The sequence below is a fragment of the Salmo salar genome, chromosome 21 (assembly GCF_965601325.2).
Source record: "Salmo salar chromosome 21, fSalSal1, whole genome shotgun sequence".
Taxonomy (NCBI): Eukaryota; Metazoa; Chordata; class Actinopteri; order Salmoniformes; family Salmonidae; genus Salmo; species Salmo salar.
The window spans coordinates 8,529,524-8,554,338 of NC_138311.1; the positions used below are offsets into that span (position 1 = coordinate 8,529,524).

At 41.3% G+C, this 24,815-nt stretch overlaps 1 protein-coding gene and 1 non-coding gene across 2 annotated transcripts; both read right to left on the minus strand.

The window, feature by feature from the left end:
• Window positions 1-4,287: 4,287 nt before the first annotated feature.
• nabp1a (nucleic acid binding protein 1a) lies at window positions 4,288-23,535 on the minus strand. Its single transcript, XM_014163909.3, has 6 exons — window positions 22,514-23,535; window positions 22,093-22,231; window positions 21,519-21,590; window positions 18,768-18,852; window positions 12,073-12,136; window positions 4,288-6,935 (listed from the first exon to the last, which is right to left on the minus strand). Exons 1-6 carry the CDS (start codon window positions 22,605-22,607, stop codon window positions 6,736-6,738), a joined length of 654 nt encoding a protein of 217 aa, XP_014019384.1. The 5' UTR covers window positions 22,608-23,535; the 3' UTR covers window positions 4,288-6,735.
• Window positions 23,536-24,098: 563 nt separating this feature from the next.
• On the minus strand, window positions 24,099-24,180 carry trnas-cga (transfer RNA serine (anticodon CGA)). The gene has a single exon. It is a non-coding gene; the product is annotated as a tRNA-Ser (tRNA).
• Window positions 24,181-24,815: the final 635 nt, after the last annotated feature.

The following is a 24,815-nucleotide window of genomic DNA, read 5'->3' on the forward strand; positions in this document are numbered from 1 at the left end:
CCACACACATAGATGCATACAAAGCTCTCCCCCGCCCTCCATTTGGCAAATCGGAGCATAATTCTATCCTCCTGATTCCTGCTTACAAGCAAAAACTAAAGCAGGAAGTACCAGTGACTCGCCCAACACGGAAGTGGTCAGATGACGCAGATGCTACACTACAGGACTGTTTCGCTAGCACAGACTGGAATATGTTCCGGGATTCATCCAATGGCATTGAGGAATACGCCACCTCAGTCATCGGCTTCATCAACAAGTGCATCGATGACGTCGTCCCCACAGTGACTGTACGTAGATTTCCCAACCAGAAGACATGGATTACAGGCAACATCTGCATCGAGCTAAAGGCTAGAGCTGCCGCTTTCAAGGAGCAGGAGACTAATCCGGACGCTTATAAGAAATCCCACTATGCCCTCAGACGAACCATCAAACAAGCAAAGCGTCAATACAGGATTAAGATTGAATCCTACTACACCGGCTCTGACGCTCGTCGGATGTAGCAGGGCTTAAACTATTACAGACTACAAAGGGAAACTGAGATGTGAGCTGCCCAGTGACGCAAGCCTATGAGAAGAGCTAAATGCCTTTTATGCTCGCTTCGAGGCAAGCAACAATGAAGCATACTCGAGAGCGCCAGCTCTCGGTAGCCGATGTGAACAAAACCTTTAAACATGTCAACTGCTGGGCCAGACGGATTACCATGATGTGTACTCAAAGCACGCGCGGACCAACTGTCAAGTGTCTTCACTGATATTTTCAACCTCTCCCTGACCGAGTCTGTAATACCTACATGTTTCAAGCTGACCACCATAGTCCTTGAGCCCAAGGTAGCGAAGGTACGTTGCCTAAATGATTACCGCCCCATTGCACTCACGTCGGTAGCCATGAAGTGCTTTGAAATTCTGGACATGGCTCACAACAGCATCCCCCGAACACCCTAGACCCACTCCAATTCGCGTACCAGCCCAACAGATCCACAGATGATGCAATCGTAGCTCAGCGTTCAACACCATAGTGCCCACGAAGCTCATCACTAAGCTAAGAACTCTGGGAATAAACACCTCCCTCTGCAACTGGATCCTGGACTTACTGAAGGCCGCCCCCAGGTGGTAAGAGTAGGCAACAATGGATGTGACTTACCGACGTCTGCCACACTGATCCTTCCCACTGGGGCCCCTCAGGGGTGTGTACTTAGTCCCTCCTGTATTCCCTATTCACCCACGACTGCGTGGCCAAGCACGACTCCAACACCATCATTAAGTTTGCTGACGACACAACAGTGGTAGGCCTGATCACCGACAACGATGAGACGGCCTATAGGGAGAAGGTCAGAGAACTGGCATTGTGGTGCCAGGACAACAACCTCTCCCTCAATGTGAGCAAGACAAAAGGAGCTGATTGTGGACTACAGGAAAAGGAGGGCCGAACAGGCCCCCATTAACATCGTCGGGAATGTAGTGGAGCGGATCGAGAATTTCAAGTTCCTTGGTGTCCAATTTACGAACTAACTATCATGGTCCAAACATACCAAGACAGTCGTGAAGAGGGCACCACAACACATTTTCCCCCTCAGGAGACTGAAAATATTTGGCATGGGTCCCCAGATCCTTAAAAGATTCTACAGCTGCACCATCGAGAGCATCCTGACCGGTTGCATCACCGCCTGGTATGGCAACTGCTCGGCATCTGACCGTAAGGCGCTACAGAGGGTAGTGACAACGGCCCAATACATCACTGGGGCCAAGCTCCCTTGCCATCCAGGACCTATACAATAGGCGGTGTCAGAGGAAAGCCCATAAAATTGTCAGAGACTCCAGTCACCCAAGTTATAGACTGTTTTCTCTGCTACCGCATGGCAAGCGGTACCGGAGCACCAAGTCTAGGACCAAGGCTTCTCAACAGCTTCTACCCCCAAGCCATAAGACTGCTGAACAATTAATAAAATCGGCACAGGACAATTTACATTGATACCACTTCCCTTTTGTACATTGCTGCTACTCGCTGTTTATTATCTATGCATAGTCACTTCACCCCCACGTACAAATTACCTCAACTAACCTGTACCCCCGCACACTGACTCGGTACCGGTGACCCCTGTATATAGCCTCGTTATTGTTATTCTTATTGTGTTACTTTTTATTATTACTTCTTATTTTAGTCTCCTTGGTAAATATTTTAACCAACAGTGCAGTTCAAAAAGTGTTAAGGGCTTGCTTGTAAGTAAGCATTTCACTGTAAAGTCTACATTTGTTGTATTCGGCGCATGTGACAAATAAAGTTTGATTTGACTTGAAATCAATCCCTGAATCTGCTAGAGCAGGGATCGGCACTTTTTATTATTTCACAATATACAACGCAGGATCACGTTACAAATACTAGCCGACCTGACGACACTAACATACAATACAACTATTTACATACTGTCAGGAGTCAATTATTTGAGTGCACAATGACATTTACAGAAAGGAAGTAGAGTTTACAATACAAAGGGATCGGCACCTTTGATGGGGGCGGGGCCACAAAAAAAAATCTGAAGTCATCATGAGGGGCCGCAGTGCCTCGTGGGTATGCATACCCACATCCATACCCACACATGCCGTCAGAGATGGTCTGATCCTTTTGGGGGCCATAAGTGAAATTTTGTTGGGGGTGCCCACCCCCACCTTGTGGGCAAAACGTTTTAAGCGGCAGGGATTTTTGGGTTAATTCTACACATTTTGCCATGGGGCGTAGAGAAGATTTAGCAATTTTATACAAAATGTTATGCAATTATATTAATTTTGCATTGGGACGGAGAGAAATATTTGCATTTTTTTAAATTATATCTGAGAGTGATAAACAAAATCAATGGGGCCCCCCGGTCAGTAATTCGACCATGATTACTAGACATTTTGATTAATGGCCACTAGACTAACTTACCAATCTAAAAAATAAAATAAGAATGTTGACATGGGCTAATTGAGTGACTGTCAGTGACTGACAAGAGAAACTGCACCCTGTGTATTCTACCTCTCAACAGTAAATTGAGACCCGGACTGAGTTCCCAAATTTAACATTAAGAATCTATTGAAAACTGAACCCACGGGCCACCAGCTGCCCATCCCTGTGCTGGTGTGTCAAAACCACACTCTTCTGCTGTGCTTGGATCTAAGGATTTCAGGCATGCGCTTTGTCAACTGCTGCGATGTAGCGTTCAGCCAGAAGATAATGGACAGTCGGAAGAGCGAATGAAATGGTGGGCGGGACATCCCAAATTAAAGTGGTGCCAGATTTCACAGCCTGAGTCACAAAGGTGAAAGAGATTTGTTGACATGTCAGTCGGGGAACTAGGAAACTCTGAAATTTCCGACTTGCTAAATTGGTTGAACGCAGCAGTTGTATAGCTGCAACAAATAAGCAAGTCGGAAACCCCAAATTTCCTTGTTCTGACTAGCACATGAACGTGGCAATACTCCAGACTCCGTGAGAACTAGGGCTATTGCTGAATGGTAGTCATTTTGATCTACGGCATCCACAGATCGATTTAAAAGCTAAAATTACAGGTACCAGAACTTTGCTAGTCCCCTCTTCAGGGGCCTTAACATCCAAGAGGTTAATTAAATGTAGCAATATAACACTCGTCACTCAAATTCAAACATTGGTTGAACAGATCTTTTCCATTAATTTGAGGTAGATCATGCATATTTCCCTTAATACTATCTATTCATCAGATATTGTAGAATATGACTGAAGAGCACTTCTGAGGCTATATAACAATCTTATAAACATTGGTTTGGAGTGTACTATTCCTTTAAGTCTCATTCATTTAAGTGATCATGTACTATAACACTGATGTATTCTATAAATTGTTAACTTTTTTTTTTTTTACTACCTGAAGGGAAATTACACCAAAAAAAAAAAAAAAAACTCTCCAGTCATGACCAGACCACAATGTTTTTCTGAAAATGTTCAACCTCTCAACTTGTCACAATAATACTATAAGTGAAACAGAAAATAACCGTAAGAGAATAATCATTATTAGGAAGATTAAACATTATATGGCATGCACCTGTGCGAGGTAATGTTTATCTTATTTCAAAGCATACATTTGTTTTCAAGCATCTGAGGCAGAAAATGACTCCAAGGACACAATTCTTACAGTCTAATCACCAGCTGTACCTCCACACTTCCGCTTTCATTTTGATCAACTTTTACCACCCAGGATTTAGTTCATACATACACAAAAAACACATGCACACTCACTTTTAGGAGCACATTTCATAACATACCAAAGACATTACAAAAATATGGTGCTGTTGTCCTCTGTCAAAGTGTCTGATGCACTGTACATTTATTCAATCAACAATTTGTCTAGGAAATATTTTATACATTTCAAAATATAAAGCTCACATACCCAACAACCGAGTAAGCACTCTCACTGTTTTACATTGCTTATTTTTATATGAGCCAGTTTCCAGACACAGATTAAGCCTAGTTGTGAACAAAAATGCATGCTCAATGAAGTCTTCATTTAAAGTGCTTTTTGGTAAAGGAATAGGCTTTACCTGGGTCTGGGAAACCAGCCCTATTTTGGAATATCAAAGAGTAGATAACTATTTTTTAAATTGTTAATTAATATCTAGAATAGCCTGAAACTATTTTTATTTTGAGGAACATGACAGTGCCTATCAGTTAGTGCAGGGAAAATTCTCACAGGCCAAAGCCTTCCCTGTCTGTGGTCAGTGGTGCTTTGTGAAACATAGGATATGAGGCCATGTGTGTTTAGTCTCTTGCAATGCGTGGTTACAAAATAAGTTTCAAAACAGACAACTGGGATAAAATAAGTAAAGAACTAATTGTCATCATACTGCATCTTTCTCACAACATTAATTAACCATAATCAATGGGCCAAAATAACTGTCATATGGACTGGTCTCTTAATTACATTTGTCTAGATCTTTGAATGAGCTTCTGTTATTGTGGCTAGAAGCAAACATACTTAAGGGTTAACACATTTTTATATATCTGCTTATAAATTACTTAAACATATGTAGGCCTTCTGAAGGCTTCGTCTAGTTCAGACTATTGCCAAAACTGTACTATGAAACAATTTGAGGTCAGTCCAACTGGACTTGGGAAATAAATAAGATTGCAAAGCATGGATTCTAAACTTTGATCATAACAATCTAATTGAAGGGTACAATATGGCACAGAGGACTACCAAAAAAGCACTTTTTTTTTTAGCAGCAGCCTAAATGATCCCAGTAAGGCACGTGTCAAACTCATTCCACACAGGGCCGAGTGTCTGCGGTTTTTGCTCTTGCCTTGATCAATTAAGGTTGCTGATTAGTAAGACACTCCTCTCACCTGGTTGACTAGGTCTTAACAAAAACCAGCAGATTCTTGGCCTTTCATGGAATGAGTTTCCTGCGCAAGGCATGCCAAGAACTTGAGTGGATGGACACTAGAGGGCACTGTATAATGTTAGTATATAAATAAACACCACATGATGACAGATCTTTAAAATGTCTCTCTACTTGAGGGCAGTTGGGTGATCCCTGGAGCTTATTCAATAGGTTTCAACATTAAGTGTTTCAGATAGATGACATATAGGGACAGTTTCCTGGACACAGATTAAGCTTAGTCCTGGACTAAAATACTTTCAATGGAGAATCTCCATTGAGTATAATTTTTTTGTCCTGGACTATGTTTAACCTGTCTGGGAAACCGTCCCACAGAGTAGACATGCAACAAGCCTCAGGACTATCGATTAAAGTTAAGGATATTAGCCTTAGGGCTAGTTTTGACACATCAGAAACACTGTTCTCCCGTCTGTCGTTCATTGGAAATGCGTTCATGTGATAAAACAGATTAAATGTATTACTCATCAGTCTTAATTAAAGTTGTTTGACAGAATGAGGAACATAGCTAGTTAAATGTGACAATATTATTTATTGCACTCATTAACTACTTCACCATCTGTATCTCAGAGATGAAACAGAAATCAAAATGGCAGTAAAATATATTTCGGTGAAACTCTTAAGTGTTCCCACCTAATAAATGTATTGTTCATAACTGGACAGCAAATAAACTAGTCCTCATGAAAACTGTAGCCATTCTCAACTAAATCTAATCGACCTACCGTTGAAAATCAAACTATCACCTTTCTTTTCAGTCACTTTTGATATGTTTTGGTTGAGAAGGGAGTAGTGATCCTTCCAAGGGGGGTTTGTTAGTTAATTCTGTCCAAAAAGTTGTTTCACCTACGTAAGGCTTTCCCCATCAGCAGTAATCAGTTCCTTAATCAAATTAGTGATGCTTTCACTTTGACTTAAAGAGAAGAAAGTGCATCTAGTGGTCAAGTAGGGTGAATAGTTTCAGCCAACAAGATGGGCGAGGGAGGCACAGGGAGGGTTGTCAATAACATTAGCACAAAATTGGCAATTATGGTGGTGGAAGGGGGTAAACATACTTTATGTCCAGAGCTTTGCAAGTCCTGCTACTGTGTTCATGTTTAGGTCACAATTATTCAGTGAGGTGCTTTTTGCAATTGATGGCATAACCAACAAACATTAGCTCAACTAGAGAAAGACAACATTGACTAGGTTAACCAGTATAAGCTGCAGATCAGAAACTAGTCTTTTTCAGTGATAATGTTGCAAATGCCAGGTCTGGCTTGTCCAAAAGGTAGATGGAAGGGAGAGAGTGAGGAAGGAGGGTTAAGAGGCCAGGGGAAAGATTTCCCTAATGCCAGTTTCATCTCTTGGCACGCCGGGGGTCCCTGCCATTGCTAATAGTGACCGAAGGCTTGGGGGCACTGGGAGGTCCCACAGCGGACATTGGAGGAGCTGCGCTGCCAGGGGAACGGCCGTTAGTCCGCCCCACACCCCCAAAGACAGGGTCACGAGGAGTGGAGGGAGAACTGTTGTTGACAAATGGTATCATGGCACCGTTACCTGTGGGAAGAGAAGGGATGGGCAAAAATGCTAAGAACAGCAGTCATGACCAACAGTGTATATCACATAGGAGGGGGAAACATGTGTCAGAGTTCATTTATCAAACATAGCAGACTACCGCTTTCTTAATCCTTTGAATGGACATGGCATGGAGATGAGCATCATAACTTCACATGAAAGCAGCAGACCAGAAAGGCCGCCTGCCATGGACCAAACATACAAAATGCATGAGTCCACTATGCTTAGATAACAGTAGCACCAATTTAATAAGGATATGTGAGACAGCCATTCAGAAACCAAAACTAACAATTCCAGTTAAACATGGACTATATAGAGGAATTAGACTGGAGCAGTGTAAAAGTGTTCTCTGGAGTGATGAATCACGCTTCACCGTCTGGCAGTCCACGATGAATCTGGGTTTGGCGGATGTCAGGAGAACGCTAAGTGCCCGAATGCATAGCGCCAACTGCAAAGTCTGCTGGATGAGGAATAATGGTCTGGGGCTGTTTTTTTTTTTTTTTAATGGTTCGGGCTAGACGCCTTAGTTTCAGTGAAGAGAAATCTTAATGCTAGAGCATACAATGACATTCCAGATGATTCTGTTCTTCCAACTTTGTGGCAACAGTTTAGGGAAGGCCCTTTCCTATTTCAGCGTGACATTGCCCCTGTGCATAAATTGAGGTCCATACAGAAAGTTTGTCGAGATGTGTGTGGAAGAACTTGACTGGCCTGCACAGAGCCCTGATCTCAACCCCATGGAACACCTTTGGGATGAATTGGAATGCCGACTGAGCCAGGCCTAATTGCCCAACATCAGGGCTCGACCTCACTAACGCTCGTGGCTGAATGGAAGTCCCCGCAGCAATGTTCCAACATCTAGCGGAAAAACTTCCCAGAAGAGTGGAGGCTGTTATAGTAGCATAGGGGGTAACCAACTCCATATTATTGCCCATGATTTTGGAATGAGATGGTCGATGAGCATATATATATGACATACTTTGTCATATAGTGCACATGCAACTGCCAAAGCATTGGAAACACTAGAGTAAATGAGGGATACAAAGTAGGTTGAAAATCAGGTGCTTCCACACAGGTGTGGTTCAAGTTATTTAAGCAATTAAGATCCCATCATGCTTAGGGCCTGCGGGGGAGGATATTATTTTCCAGAGTCTGACTCCAGCAGATAACTTCAGACACAGACATTGTGAGGCATAAGAAATGAGACAAGATATCAAATGGTACATTACCGCCACCAACAGCACAGGTGATTAAATTACATTTAGAATTAGAAGCAAGGTCAGGGGTAGGCATACCTGCTCCTGGAGTGCCAAAGATAATGCAAGATTTTGTTCCAACTAGGCACCACACCTGACCAACTGAGCCAATTGTTCAGGTCAGTGATTGCCTAAATTCAACCCACCTGGTTTTCTAGGTTGGTTAACGAGAGTCTTGTCTTTAAAATGGTGTAAAATAGTCATATGTTTGAGAAATTGAAGTAATAGCATTTCTAAAGGTATTTGAATATCGCGCCACGGGATTCCACTGGCTGTTGACTAGGGTGGGACGCAAACGTCCCACCTAGCCCAGAGAGGTTAAATCTAAAACTAAGTACCAGGGTTGCCTACCCCTGAAAGTCGTACTTGCGAGCAGCGAGTGTCCAGCGTTGTACTAGCTAGCTGCACAGGCAACAGTGGTTAACATAACATCCTGGACCAGAGCTAGTGTGCGTAACACACCAACGCCTAGGAACAAAGTTAATGGCCGTGTTGGAGAGCATCAAAATCGTGATGCATCAAGGGTAAATTGTGACTGACTGAACTAGAAGTAGTTATTTAGGATGCAAGGTGATTTGTAGAGCAGACAGTCGACTGACTCAGTCGATAACAAAAAGTGTACAGGTTGCGCACGTACATAGCATTTGAAATGCAAAAATACCATCCGAGACGCAAGTAAATTAGTATTTGAAGTTAGCAGACCACAAGGAGTCTGTGTGCATAATCTGCAGCTGGATAAGCTAACATATGGAATCGTTTTAAGATGGTCATGCCAAGAAGCATTAAGCTTAAACATTTTTATTGACTTTAGCGTTTCTGCTATTAGCCCATAGAAATGCTTTGAATAACAGATTCACTACATGGAACAGATTGTTTTTTTTAAACTTGGGGGGCACTAAGTTTGTTCTGAAGTGTTTGTCCAAAATCTGAGAAATAAAAGATCAGGAAACTATTCTTTTTTTATTTTTTTACGCACATGTATTTAACCCCTTATTCTAGGCACTAAATTATTTCCACCTTCAGACAAGTCCCGTGACACTTGTGGGGGTCGTAGAGCAACACCATCATGTTTCAGAGAGTCTCATCTTTCCACAGAGGGGTCATAATAGTTTGTAGGCCAAACCGTTCTGATGCTTTAGACATTTGTGAGAAGACAGATTTTTGGGATGTTTTATGGTCTGACAAACACAGCTCTAGCTCTGCCACCTTTCACCGCAGATACAGAAGGGCAATATTAACAGATGCAGTGGATTGAGACAGCCCATGCAAAAAAAACATCTCTAGCCTAGACAGATGGGGATGTTTCTATTATGTTAATTATATTTCCACAGGGCCACAGAAATTGTAAGAGAAAGGTTAAGACAGGGTTGGTTCCCAATATTTTGGCAGTTACTCGTAGGTGGCCTAATTCGGCACTAGCAAAAAGAAGTTCAAAATCAAGTATGACCATGTACATTGACATGCCTGACCCATTAAGGCACTGCATGCAGATCAGAGAGGATTTGATGAGTATAAGCAACACAAAACGCATAAACTCAGCTAAAAAAGAAACGTCCTCACTGTCAACTGTGTTTATTTTCAGCAAACTTGACGTGTAAATATTTGTATGAACATGAGATTCAACAGACATACTGAACGAGTTCCACAGACATGTGACTAACAGAAATGGAATAATGTGTCCCTTAACAAAGGGGGGGGGGTCAAAATCAAAAGTAAGTCAGTATCTGGTGTGGCTACCAGCTGCATTAAATACTGCAGTGCATCTCCTCCTCATGGACTGCACCAGATTTGCAAGTTCTTGCTGTGAGATGTTACCCCACTCTTCCACCAAGGCACCTGCAAGTTCCCGGACATTTCTGGGGGGAATGGCCCTAGCCCTCACCCTCCGATCCAACAGGTCCCAGACGTGCTCAATGGGATTGAGATCTGGGCTCGTCGCTGGCCATGGCAGAACACTGACATTCCTGTCTTGCAGAAAATCACGCACAGAACGAGCAGTATGGCTGGTGGCATTGTCATGCTGGTACCCTGCAGAAAGGGTATCACATGTGGGAGGGGGATGTCTTCCCTGTAACGCAGTGTTGAGATTCACTGCAATGACAAGCTCAGTCCGATGATGCTGTGACACACCGGCCCAGACCATGAAGGACCCTCCACCTCAATCCCGCTCCAGAGTACAGGCCTCGGTGTAACGCTCATTCCTTTGACGATAAACGCAAATCCGACCATCACCCCTGGTGAGACAAAACCGCGACTCGTCAGTGAAGAGCACTTTTTGCCAGTCCTGTCTGGTCCAGCGACGGTGGGTTTGTGCCCATAGGCAACGTTGTTGCCAGTGATGTAAGGCAGGTCCACACCAGACAATAGGCCTACAAGCCCTCAGTCCAGCCTATCGCGGACAGACTGAGCACCGATGGAGGGATTGTGCGTTCCTGGTATAACTCGGGCAGTTGTTGCCATCCTGTGCCTGTCACGCAGGTGTGATGTTCGGATGTACCGATCCTGTGCAGGTGTTGTTAAACAGGGCGGCAGCGTAGCCTAGTGGTTAGAGCGTTGGACTAGTAACCGAAAGGTTGCAAGATCGAATCCCAGAGCTGACAAGGTACAAATCTGTCGTTCTGCCCCTGAACAAGGCAGTTAACCCACTGTTCCTAGGCCGTCATTGAAAATAAGAATTTGTTCTTAACTGACTTGCCTAGTTAAATAAAAGGTAAAATAAATTAAATAAAAACATGGTCTGCCACTGCGAGGATGATCAGCTGTCCGTCCTGTCTCCCTGTAGCGCCGTCTTAGGCGTCTCACAGTATGGACATTGCAATTTATTGTCCTGTCCACATCTGCAGTCCTCCTTGCAGCATGCCGAAGGCACGTTGACACAGATGAGCAGGGACCCTGGGCATCTTTCTTTCGATGTTTTTCAGAGTCAGTAGAAAGGCCTATTTAGTGTCCTAAATGTTCATAACTGTGACCTTAATTGCCTACCTTCTGTAAACTGTTAGTGTCTTAACAACCGTTCCACAGGTGCATGTTCATTCATTGTTTATGGTTCATTGAACAAGCATTGGAAAAAGTGTTTAAACCCTTAACACTGAAGATCGGTGAAGTTATTTGGATTTTTACAAATCATTTTTGAAAGACAGGGTCCTAAAAAAGAGATGCTTCTTTTTTTGCTGAGTATAGAACTAATCTAGTTATCTTTTTTACATTCATTTTATGGAATGAATACATGTTTCTGAACAATCCATCAGGTTTCTTTGTTGACAATATACCAGAGAACAGTACCCCCGCCTTCACCTGCTCACGTGGTGGGCCGTCACCCGGTTTACTCTGTACACACAAAGGCAGCAAAAACATGTTAAAGTGTGACAATTTAAAGCAACCCCTATCCCTCAACATTTTCTGGTTGACTGGACGAAGCAGAATGCATCCCCACAAACAGAGAAAATAGAGCAGCGTAACATTTATCACCACGTAGGTCATCGATTCCGCTGCGCCGTGCAAAGCGGAATAGAAACGCCCATTCTCCAGTTGTCAAAGCAGGTTCTACTTTAAATAGCACAACACGAATGCTTCTGCCACAATTGTGTGTACAAAGGGTCTATCTAATCAAACAGAACTAATACCTCACCCCCTGATAAGTTAGTTTTTGCCATATTGCTTATACCCATCAAATACTTTCAGAGCTACACTGGGGGTAGGGGCTAGATGTTTCTGGACTGGGCCTGGACCTCAACTAGCCTGGAAATCTAGACTGATTTCAGTTGTTATACGCCAATATGAACAAATGAGTGAATTTAAACAGAGTGATTCATTGTGGATTTTCTGACTAGATCAAGTGCCGCACCACCCCAATTATCACTTACCTGACTGAGCAGGTGTACCTGAATTCTGATTAGGCGGAGAATTCCCCCTCTGATCCGATTTGCCCTGCAAGGGGAGACATGGTGAGGGCATTAGAAAACACTTTTCAAAAAGTCCATTAAGCATCACCTCACACCATTCAATATTTTGGGATTAACTAACCCACTAACCTCATTAAGACTCTGTAAAAACTAAAAACACTTTACACATGTAGAGTCTAAGACATAGATGGGCAATTCCTGTTCTCTGAAACTTGAATTAGAATTTTGTTTGTGCTTTCAAATGAACATTGATTTAGGTGTGTAAACTGAGCATTTCCTTTTCTAGAGAGTGTCTGCCGTTGATGTTGTTCTTGTTACAGTGCCTTTAGAAAGTATTCACACCCGTTTACTTTTTCCAAATTTTGTGGTGTCACAAAGTGGGATTAGTGTGGGGGGGGGGGGGGGGGGGGGTAGATCAGCTTTAATATTGCAGCTTCCACCAATGTAAATTATCTGCATTATTTCCAATCCCCCATTTTGTTTTGTAAATACACATTGCAGTCAGAAAGTATTCAGACTCCTTGAAGTTTTCCACATTTTGTTAAGCTACAGCCTTATTCTAAAATGTATTAAATTGTTTATATCCCCTAATCAATCTACACACAATACCCTATAAAATGACAACATTGTGTGCAAATTTTTAAAATAAAACAAATCACATTTACATAAGTATTCAGACCCATTACTCAGTACGTTATTGAAGCACCTAAGGCAGCAATTACAGCCTCAAGTCTTCTTGGGTATGACGCTACATGCTTGGCACACCTGTATTTGGGGAGTTCCTCCCATTCTTCTCTGCAGATCCTCTCAAGCTCTGTCAGGTTGGAAGGGGAGCGGCGCTGCACCCTGCTATTTTCCAGTTTCTCCAGAGATGTTCAATTGGGTTCAAGTCCGGGCCTCTCAAGGACATTGAGACTTGTCCCGAAGTCACTCCTGCATTGTCTTGGCTGTGTACTTAGGGTCGTTGTCCTGTTCGAAGGTGAACCTTCTCCCCAGTCTGAGGTCCTGAGCGCACTGGAGCAGGTATTCATCAAGGATCTCTGTATTTTGCTCCGTTCATCTTTCCCTCGATCCTGACTAGTCTCCCAGTCCCTGAAAAACATCCCCACAGCATGATGCTGCCACCACCATGCTTCACCTTTTACTGGAGAGTAGATTCCGTCTGGCCACTAACATAAAAGGCGGGATTGGTGGAGTGCTGCAGAGATGGTTGATCTTCTGGAAGGTTCTCCCATCTCCACAGAGGAACTCTGGAGCGCTGTCTGACCATCAGATTCATGGTCACCTCCCTGACCAAGGTCCTTCTCCCCCAATTGCTCAGTTAGGCCAGGCGGCCAGCTCTAGGAAGAGTCCTGGTGGTTCCAAACTCCTTCCATTTAAGAATGGAGGCCACTGTGTTCTTGGGGATTGCCACTGGTGCAAAATATTTTTGGTACCCTTCACCAGATCTATGCTTCGACAATACTGTCTCCCAGCTCTACGGACAACTCCTTTGACCTCATGGCTCGGTTTTCACTAACATGCACTGTCAATTGTGGGACCTTATATAGACATGCGTGTGCCTTTCCAAATCAGGCCCAATCAACTGAATTTCCCCACAGGTGGACTCCAATCATCAAGGATAATCAATGGAAACTGGATACACCTGAGCTCAATTTCGAATCTCATCCCAAAGGGTCTTTATACTTATTTACATAAGGTATGTTTTTTATTTAATACATTTGCAAAAAACCTTTTGCTTTGTCATTATGGGGTAGTGTGTAGAATGAGGGAAAAAAACAATGTAATCAATTTTAAAATAAAGCTGTAACCTACCAAAATGTGGAAAAAGTCAAGGGGTACTTTCCAAATGCACTGTATGTATACATTTTTTTATTTGTTCCATCTTTGAAATGCAAGAGAAAGACCACAACATAATATTGCAGTTTCGGTGCAATTTAGATTTTGGCCACTAGACGGCAGCAGTGTGCAAAGTTTCAGATTGATCCAGTGAAGCATTGCAATACTGGACAATATTTTGTATGAAGTCAGCCCAATGTGCCAAATTGGTCAATTGATACATTTAAGTACATAACTATAGATAACATACAAAAGTGATATGGTAACAAAATTAAGCTTTACACACTCCCAGGAATGTCATAGATGATGGATCCTTAGCTTACACAATAACTTTCACACATATAGATAGCCAGGCGGGGTGGGTGTGGAGCTAGAGACAGCAGGGGTTCAAACTGTAGAACCCAGTTCCTACATGTGAATATAAAAAAAATAGATCAAACCAAACTACGCTACATGTCATCTCTGGGACCCTCAGGATGACAAATGAGAGCAAGATTACAGAATGTAAGAACATTATTTACCTTTAGAGGTGAATGTATCAAACCAGTTGCCGTGATGTTTGTTTCACTCTCAAACAATAGCATGGTATTATTTCACTGTAATAGCTACTGTAAATTGGACAGTGCAGTTAGATTAAGAAGAATTGAAGCTTTCTGCCCATATGAGACATGTCTATGTCCTGAAAAGTTTGCTGTTACTTACAACTGTCATGCTAATCACATTAGCACACGTTAGCTCAACCGTCCCGGTATACGGACACCGATCCCGTGGAGGTTAATCATTTCTGCCCTCCGAATTCATCATATAAATAGGCCTGTTTAAATTTTATCTAGCTTGCTGTTCCAAGTAAAATGTAAAATTTTTTGCTCATATAATAAAATAAAAAAATAAAAATAAAAAAAAAATTGGTTGCTAGGTGTAGGCAAGGCCATAAAGCAAATAGGTCAACTGGGATATGACTCAAGTTATTCAGCGTGATTTTAACATAAGCATTTTCCTTTCTATGGTAGCAAGATCTTATCAATTTTTGCTAACTTTATTATAATGTATTTTAGTGAGATCATTTCCCGAAAAATATATTCACATCACGGTCAGACCCTTTTATTGGTAAACTACACAGTAATGTAAAAGTTGTGTTTTTTTGTGATCCAATACGTAATATAGTACAGTATATAGGCATGAATGATCAGCTCCTGAAGGAAATTGCAGAATGGCGCCAAGTTCTGTACCCACTCTTCAATGTGAATAAATTAAAAAGGAAACAAAATACAACAATTGATAAAGTAATAAACTACAGTATATAAAAAGTATCTCTCTCATCTATGCGGCTGTGGATTATAATTATTTATTTTCAAACAAGCGTGGATCATTATTTGGACCATATAAATAAATGAGCCAAATCTGATCATGATCCAATAACACATTTAAAATAATCCATCTACTTTGCAGATCTGTTTGGACAATTTGCACATTTGGATCAAAATTGTTCATTAATATTGTCACCCCTTTGAGTTTCTTTGCCTATGGGAGAATAATTTTTCACCGCTCAGCACCCAATTCTGTTCATCATAATATATGTTTGTAAACTTACTGTTAAAAAGTGCCATAATGATTGAGTGTTCATATAGCTGTACCATGATATTTGCATTGCTACTATGTAAACATCCAATTGTCCTCCACTATTCCACCCGCTAAAACCTCCCCCCATCCCAAGTTGGGTTGTCATCCAAGTGAACACAGAACAGAAGCAGATCAACCGCCAAAAGCATTTCCAACGCCCTCACCTCAATTGTATTATATACAGTTTAAAAAAATAAACACATTTTAAAAATCATACGCATCTTAATTTCCACAATTAACAAATAATGTGTAATAATGTAGGCAGTTTATGCAAAGGATTGTTACCTATAACCAGGATGGCCATCACAAAATTGTGATTCATCCTATATCGTCCCCAACATCATTACCCCATAGCAACAGATGTGGGATAAACACAAACCCTTCCCCCACAAACACAACAAGCTCAGATGTTGTACAGTTGTGCCGTCCAAGTCAAGAAAGGACTTGATGTACAAACACATACAGTTGTAGCTGTTTGAAAAGGCATGCAACATTGAGCAACAATGGGAAGATTTGATTAACCAATGTCAAGTCCTAGCTGTTTGAGATCAGGTACACACCCCTTCCCCTGAAACACACACAGGTGCCCCGTTGTGACCATTTTCCCAAGCATCTCTGTGCAGTCAGACCTTCGATTATTATGTGCCACCAGGGCCACAATAATTTGCCCCCTCTTATTGCCTGAGTGTGACCCCCCTCCCCATGGGTTACTGCAGCTAGTGTTACCAGTACTGCCACTACCTGGGTGGGGGCACCCCACCAGCTAGGTACAAGGTCAAGGTTCTCATTAGCGACTGAGAAAATCATTGAATATTATGCTCACACATCCAGAGGCTTTGAAGGACCAACTGCCAGGCAGGCTCAGAATCTTGGAGGGGGCGGTGCTGCTTTAGTGGGTGTCTGACTGCATTTATCTTTCCATCTTGGCTGGGTATAGGCTACTTGCAGTAGGCTTATAAAACAGATAAGGACTTCTCCTTAGAGTATGGGTCGCTCAGGTGGGTGTCTAGGGTATAGAGTTGGGGACCGTTCCACCATGATAGGACAATAAATAAACTACTTATTTAAAAAAAAGGTATATCCCATATCTGCACAAAATTGAAAGCTCTCAACTCCTGCTCATAGACACATGGGCTCTGACATTTGCAACCATTTATTTTTTACTCCACTTTTCCCAAACAAAAATACACACGCCACCTTACACCCGCACAAACTGTGCCTCTGATTTATTCCTGTTGTTGATTCCTACCTAATTTCAGGCTTGAGTACTTGTGTTCCAGTTCCTTATATTTGAAGATTTATTTTTTCAATAATTATACTTTCTTCTAATGCTGTCTTATCTATTTTTAAATACTATAAATAGAAAGTTGAATACTAATTATTTTACAACATTCCCAATCTTGAATGGTATAGTGTAGCTTATGTCTTTATCAACTGTTGCATTTTATTGTTTTCCCCCGCAAAAAAATATTACAATCCCTACCATGGATAGTATTTGGTGATCCATTATTCGACGACTCCGGGAATTTTGTAATATTTAGAATAGCCATGGAATAGTCCTGGTGTCTCGGCACAATTCGTTATCAATATACAGTTTATCGACTACGAGAGCTACACATTTCCCTTTCAATCTATTCACCATGAAGAGTGGGAACAGACCTTTGCACTGTTCTGCAATTTCCTTCGGGAACTGGACCATTCCTGCCAGAAAGTCTTTTACCCAGGCTTTTATTTTAACTTTAAGGAATGCAAAAATTTGCCAATGACTGGGCGCTCTTATCTCAAAGTTTCATTTTGTCAACAGTATCACCTGAGATCTGTAGTGCTGTAAGAAATAATTTCACAAGACTTACAGGATCTTCAACATATTTCTTTGATACCATTAAGTACCAGATTCTCTCAGAAACGTGTTCTCCTTTTGAGTTAATTAAAGTCTGTTTCAATCGTATAGACTCTTTCTGGGTAAGTCTCTTAGAGCTTTGCACACCAGGATTGTACAAAATTAGCACATTTTAATAATTCTTCACGCTCTTTCAGGTTGGTTGTTGATCATTGCTAGACAGCCATTTTAACATCTTGCCATAGATTTTCAAGCCAATTTAAGTCAAAACTAACTAGGCCACTCAGGAACATTCAATGTCGTCTTGGTAAGCAACTCCAATGTATATTTTGCCTTGTGCTTTAGGTTCTTGTCCTGCTGAAAGGTGAATGTCTCCCAGGGTGTTGGAAAGCAGATAGGTGCTACTCCGTTTCTTTTAATCATAAAGAACTCCCTAGTCTTTGCCGATGACAAGAAAACCCATAACATGATGCAGCCACCACGCTTGAAAATATGGAAAGTGGTACTGTGTTGTGTTGGAATTGCCTCAAAACAATGCTTTCTATTCAGGACAAAGTTCATTTCTTTGCCACATTTTTTGCAGTTTTATTTCAGTGCCTTACTGCAAACAGGATCCATGTTTTGGAATATTTGTATTATGTACAGGCTTCCTTGTTTTCACTGTCAATTAGGTTAATATTGTGGAGTAACTACAATGTTGTTGATCCACCCTCAGTTTTGTCCTATCACAGAAATCAAACTCTGCAACTATTTGAAAGTCACCATTGGACTCATTGTGATATCCCTGAGTGGTGTTCTTCCACTCTGGCAACTGAGTTAGTAAGGACACCTGTATCTTTGTAGTGACTGGGTATATTGATACATCATCCAAAGTGTAACTAATGACTTCACCATGCTCAAAGGGAAATTCAATGTCTGCTTTTCTTCTTCTTCTTCTTATTATTATTTTTACACATCCACCAATAGGTGCCTTTCTTTGGAAAACCTCGCTGGTCTATGTGGTTGAATCTGTGCTTGAAATTCACTGCTCGACTGAGGGACATTACAGATCATTAAGTGAGGAGTAGAGAGATTAGGTAGTCATTCAAAAATAATGTTAAACACTAATTGGATGCAATTTATGTCCATGCAACTTATGTGACTTGTTAAGAAATGTTTTACTTATTGACTAAAGACATTTCAGCTTTTCGTTTTTAATTAACCAACCCTCTTGAGCAATCTGGAGGTGGACTGCCGTTAGCCTGGTCACAGAGCTGTTTGTGCTGGATAGCCAACATGTTTGGCAATAACAATGCCCATAGGAGTTGGCAAGACAGAACAAATAGATCTGGGACCAGGGTAGGGTAGAGGTACTTACAGTCTTGTTCTGCTGGCTGTTCTGGGCTAGCAGATCTGGGTTGGGTTCACTGAAGTTAGGCACTTCGGAATACACCATGCAAAACCTATGGGAGGGAATACATTTAGTGAATATTAGGAACATTAACCCTGTATGTTAATACTGCATGCATGTCATTGATATTTAAAAGTAACCCAGCACATTCAAGTAATGTTGCATGCATCAACTTGTACCGAAAAGCATTAAAACAATGTATTGTAGCCAGCTTGAAACTATACTGAAGAAATAAACGCAACATGCAACAATTTCAACGATTTTACTGAGTAACAGCTTATATAAGAAACAGTCAATTTAAATAAATTCATTATGCACCAATCTATGGACTTCACATGACTGGGCAGAGGAGCAGCCATGGGTGGGCATAGGCCTAACCACTGGGGAGCCAGGCCCAACAAAGGGCTTCATTACAGACAGAAATACTCCTCAGTTTCATCAGCTGTCCAGTCTCATAACAAACCCGCAGGTGAAGAAGCCAGATGTGGAGGTCCTGGGCTTGCGTGGTTACACATGGTCTGTGGTGTGAGGCCAGTTGGATGTACTGCCAGATCCTCTAAAACCACGTCGGAGGCAGCTTATGTTAGAGAAATGAACATTCAAGTCTCTGGCAACAGCTCTGGTGGACATTCCTGCAGTCATCATGCCAATTGCACACTCCCTCAACTTGAGACATATGTGGCATTGTGTGACAAAACTGCACATTTTATAGTGTCCTTTTATTGTCCCCAGCACAAGGTGCACCTGTGTAATGATCATGCAGTTTACTCAGCTTCTTGATATACCACACCTGTCAGGTGGATTGATTATCGTGGCAAAGGAGAAATGCTCACTAACAGGGATGTAAACTCATTTGTGCACAAAATTGGAGAGAAATAAGCTTTTTGTGCATATGGAAAACTGGGATTCTTATTTCACCTCATGAAACATGGGACCAACACTTTACATGTTGCGTTTATATTTTTGTTCAGTATACATGACACCTATATTTCAAAGCAGGTTTGGGCGATGTAAACCTTTGTCCTATCATGATCATGTACCCATAAAACATTGATATACGATGCTATCGCCCCGATTGGCCACCCAAAAAAGTATTTATTTTTTTGTTGGAAAAAAATAACTCCTAAAACTTAGGGTGGGCTATAGCGTGAAACCTAATGCAACTGGACGAATCATGACATAAGTCAATGTGGTTGAAAGCATGGGCAGTGCAGGCAATGGCACATCTTTTCTAATGTTCCCTGCTGGTGGAGAAGCAGAACAGTTGTGTGTCTGTGTGGCTTGCACATGATGGAGCAGTGACTGATGATGAACGGGCTGTCTTACCGTAGTGAGCTAGGTATTAGGCCTACATCATGGCCTGGATAGAAGCAGTCTACAGTCTTCAGAACTGGATAATAATTGCTTTATTTGCCTCAAAATAGAAAAATAAATATTGTTTATTCGATCTCTCAAAGCAGTGCTTGAGAATAGCCTATGCCTAGGCTTAGGTTACAGACTTTAATTCTTGTTATTTTCGAAAGCCACAACAACTTTAGGAGAACACTTTGATAGGCTAGAATACTTGGGAAATAAGCTAATGTTCATAACTTAAACTGGTCTTAAAGCTTTTATGATAGGCCTAATTGGAGGATAGGTAATTGGCCAATTTGGTTTTCAACCCTGCATGGAGGAATTTTCTCACCCCGCATGGATAATTTCATAATAACAGTTAAACTTCAATAAAATGGTCATTAGCTTTTTCTATAGGCTATTGATATTGTTTGTGCTCATGTTATTAATCTTACCTTAAGGCTTTCAAATAATTCTGTTACATTCAATGTTTGATCGGGAGAAAGCCATGCATAAAACGATGAAGCGTAGCCTTCAGTCATATTCATAGCCTATCGAATGGAGAGAGAATGGAACATAGGCTACATTTCTTTTTAAACAGATAGTTAAAGAGTGTTTTATAAAACTGGACATTTTGGTGCTGATTTGGTGGAATTCTGTTCTTTCAGGACTACATTCCTCTTACATTCTGTAGGCTATACAACATTTATTGAAATGGGCTATAGCATATTGGAATAGGCAGACTCAGAATGTCACTTGTGTGCTGCCCTGCAAAACAAAAATGTACTGCGTGGCGCCACTCAAATACACTAAACCATCTTGTCAAATCATGATGTCGTCAACGTCGACCACGGCTGTCAATCATTGTCGATAAACGTTGCTATCGTACTATCGCCAAAACTATTTCAAAGCAATATAACCTTCTGTATTCTTAAACTAAATGTGATTCCTGTTGCTCAACTATTGTAGAAAGATGTAAGAACAGACATGTTTTGTTTGATAGAACAATTGTATTGTTTACAATACAATAGTGGAGGGGTAGTGGGGTTGCACATTAGTACTTTTCACGCAACCTTTTTGAAAAACAAGCACTCTTATTGGACAAGTTCACATACTTTTTTTTCTTCCATCAAATTTCAGGCCTGTTGAATGCTACCCAAACCATGATATCAGTGTTGTTATGTTCTGTTTTTCTTGGTATGAGACTCCTACACTACCACTTTTTCAACATGAGTCAACCACAGAGTTTTTTTTGGGGGGGGAAACAGTCTCACTTTGTGTTCTCTGCTTTTATGCATCATTAAATCATAAAGAGTGCGGCAAGTGGCCAGTTGAATTCTCGTGAAATACAGGAAGTTCCTGGTGGTATAAATAGACTGTACTCACTCTCCAATCTTCTGCAGGTCTCCACCTCTTCCAGTGTACAGGGTCAGGCAGCCCTTCCACATGGAGGCGTAGCTGCAGAGATGGAGGAAAGTCAAGATACTGTATCTAGCTAACAAAGTACTGGGGTTGGGATCAGTTCCATTTCTACTAATTTCAGAAAAATGAGTTATATTCCAGAGGGGAAAACAGCTCATGGGATTTCATGAGCATTGTTTTTTGACTAACACATTTTGCTATACTTCTATTCACTTTTCTAAGATTCTTGTCATAACAGAATCAATGGTAAGCCTGTGCAGGTGCTCAGGGGAGTGTATGCTCCATATAGTAACTGCTCATATCAGTCAAGGCCTCTACCTGTCATGCAGTGTTTCTCATCTCCAATCCTCATGTCCTGCCAAGGTTGCATTTCTGTTCTAGTCCAGTAAAAGCACACCTGATTCAACATATCAAATGGCTTAATGAGTAGTTAAATGGGATGTTATTGTGCTTGGCTAGAACAAAATGTACAACCATGGGGTAGCCAATGCCAGAGATGAGAATCATTGCAGTAAGCCCAATGGGTTTGGGTCAATACCCTCTGGTCAGCCGGATAATGTCCCCAGGCTGAATGAGGCTGCCCAGCTCGTCCCAGACAGAGATGGCGATGCTTCCGCTCTTGTCCGCTACCTTGCAGGAACGCACCTCATGGCCATCCTTCGTCTTGGTTACCCGTCCTAACATATAATAAAGAATAAGAGCAAGTGAAGTTTTCCCTTTAGAAATGCAATTCAATAAACATAGCTCTTCTACAGTCTTTGTGATGGGTGACCAAGGCTGTAATATCTGTCAGAACATGACCAAAGCAAAAACAAACATAAATAAAGGTAATTGTATGCTATTACTCGCAGTAAGTTGCACAGTCGACTCAATTGTTCCTCTGGCCCTTTAAGAAAACGGTAACGAATCTAGGTTGACATGACACGAGAAACACGACATTGTTATCTCCACCAACTTACCTATTTCCAAAACAATGAATACGATATTTAAATTTTTCGATCCAGGCTTCACGTCTTTTATCAAGAACAGACCTTCGTTTATGGCGTTCGACATCTTTAGGATGCAGTTGGGAAAGTGACACGCTAGTAAGCTGTCTAGGAAGCTATGCAATCGGTAGCAGCATTCGGTCGGTAGCTAGCAGCAAACTAGCCAGCTAACGTTCGTTTTCAACATAAAGGGATTGTCATAACTTGCAAGCGGTCTATACAAAGTTACTTGAAAAGGTTTTTTTTGCCACAACCTGAAACAAAGGAGATGTGGGGTTCCCGATTTATAAAGCTAGCCTCCAAAAGGATAACAAGCTAACGTTACTTTTGCTTTTCAATGGATGGACTACTGTAGCTGCTTTACTCCATTTTCTACCAAGCTATTTTCTTAAGGTTACTGTACTTCCTGCTAGAACAATCTTAGTTAAACGTTAAAAAATAATCACTACATAAAGCTAGCCAACTACATTAAACGATATTGCTGTGCTAAGTATTAATCTAAAACACCAGTTTATGGTGAATAAAAAAATATGAACGCCAAAAATGTTTAAACGCCTGACAATTCAGTTCTTTCCTCATCTGGTGCTAACTAGCTACAGCAGTAACGTTAGCCTGAATATTCTCACAATGGTGAGTTTACGCAAGACTTGTGCTTTACTTGAACTAGCTAGCTACTTACATAGCGAACAAGACTGATGTTGGCTCAATTATAAATTATAGCTAACGTTAACACTAATTTCTAGTCTGATGGAGGAAGTAGCGCTAGCTAACGTTAGCTGTCCAACTTCAGCTTTGTTACAACACAAACTCGTACGTGTCTATGTTGCTAATACATGGCCGCTATATAGAATTATTTGATAAACGTAAATTCAAGTGTTGCTAGTAATTAGACTTGAATTATGGCTAAAGAAAATTCTCGGCGAGTTTAAATCTAGACAACTGTGGCACGCTTCCCCCTGCTCTTCAAACAATGCCCCCAAACTACGTCAACGTGTTTCACCGGTTGAATAAATACACCCGACCATTCCATTTCACTAGCAAGAAAGGGGTGCACGGGAGGGTATTTTTTCTTCCGTTTCAAAACCATAAATAATCACTGACTATACCCCCTCTCCCGATTTATTTTAAACCCTTTGTCTAATTTCTTCTAAATCACAAAACTGACGAATTATTAGCTTTGGCTGATCTAGCAGTGCATAATTTGGTGCATAGCAATACCATATTGACTTTTGCAATACGCTATCTTTAAAGATGTATCCAGACGGCCACGCGACAAAAGATCACTTGTGAGGTTATATTTACAGTGCTAGTCACATTGTAGCACATTGTACAGTAGTGTTATCAAGTGTGCTGTGCACTTATGTTATAATGTTAAATTATATCTATATCCAATATACAATGTAGTTCATATCATTTTTTTTCTTGGTTATGACACTGTTGTGTATGTTCGGTATGCCAAATGACGGCATTTACTCTGTTAAATATATATTTTCGATTTGGGTAAACTACGTCTCAAAATGAAATAAATTAGCAACAGTCAAATCTCTACAAAAAAAATCGTCACGAACAGGATTCGAACCTGTGCGGGGAAACCCCATTGGATTTCGAGTCCAACGCCTTAACCTCTCGGCCACCGTGACTTGATAAAAAGAATAAGAGAGATAGGACTATATGAGGTTAGTTGTAAACTTTTTGGTATAACATTCTATGCATGTCGTACACTTTATGTGATAACGTTCTACGATCTCGAAGCAGGTGAGTTTAATAACAAAATCATTTTGATGTTTTCTTTCGTATTTTTGCACAACTATTAGTTCGCGTCCAATTGATTTCGTATTATTGCATAGCAGCAGAATGTGCTTACCTAACCCGAAGACTCGACTTTGAATTGCATTGAATTCTACCTCGGGCAAAAATGTGCGTTTTGATAAGGAAAGTTTCCTCTGACGACCTCTACAAGCCAGAATGTTTCTGAAAATGATATACGTTTTGCACGTAGGAATGTGAGAATATATCTACAGGAAAGTATAATTATACTGAACAAAAATATAAACGCTACGTGCAACAATTTCAAAGATTTTGCAGTGTTACAGTTCATATAAGGAAATCCGTCAATTGAAATAAATTCATTAATTAGGCCCTAATCTATGGATTTCACATGACTGGGCAGGGGCGTAGCCATGGGTGGGCCTGGGAGTGCATAGGCCCACCCACTTGGAAGACTGGCCCAACCCACTGGGGAGCAAGGCCAAGCCAATCAGAATTAGTTTTTCCC

Excerpts from the sequence above, each read along its gene's own strand:
- nabp1a (XM_014163909.3), bottom strand. The coding sequence starts at position 22,607 with ATGTCGAACGCCATAAACGAAGGTCTGTTCTTGATAAAAGACGTGAAG. Across the intron at positions 21,591-22,092 it reads ATTATCCGGCTGACCAGAGG|CTACGCCTCCATGTGGAAGG; the intron begins GTATTGACCCAA and ends CCATCTCTGCAG. Across the intron at positions 12,137-18,767 it reads ACAGCCAGCAGAACAAGACT|GGCAAATCGGATCAGAGGGG; the intron begins GTAAGTACCTCT and ends CTCCCCTTGCAG.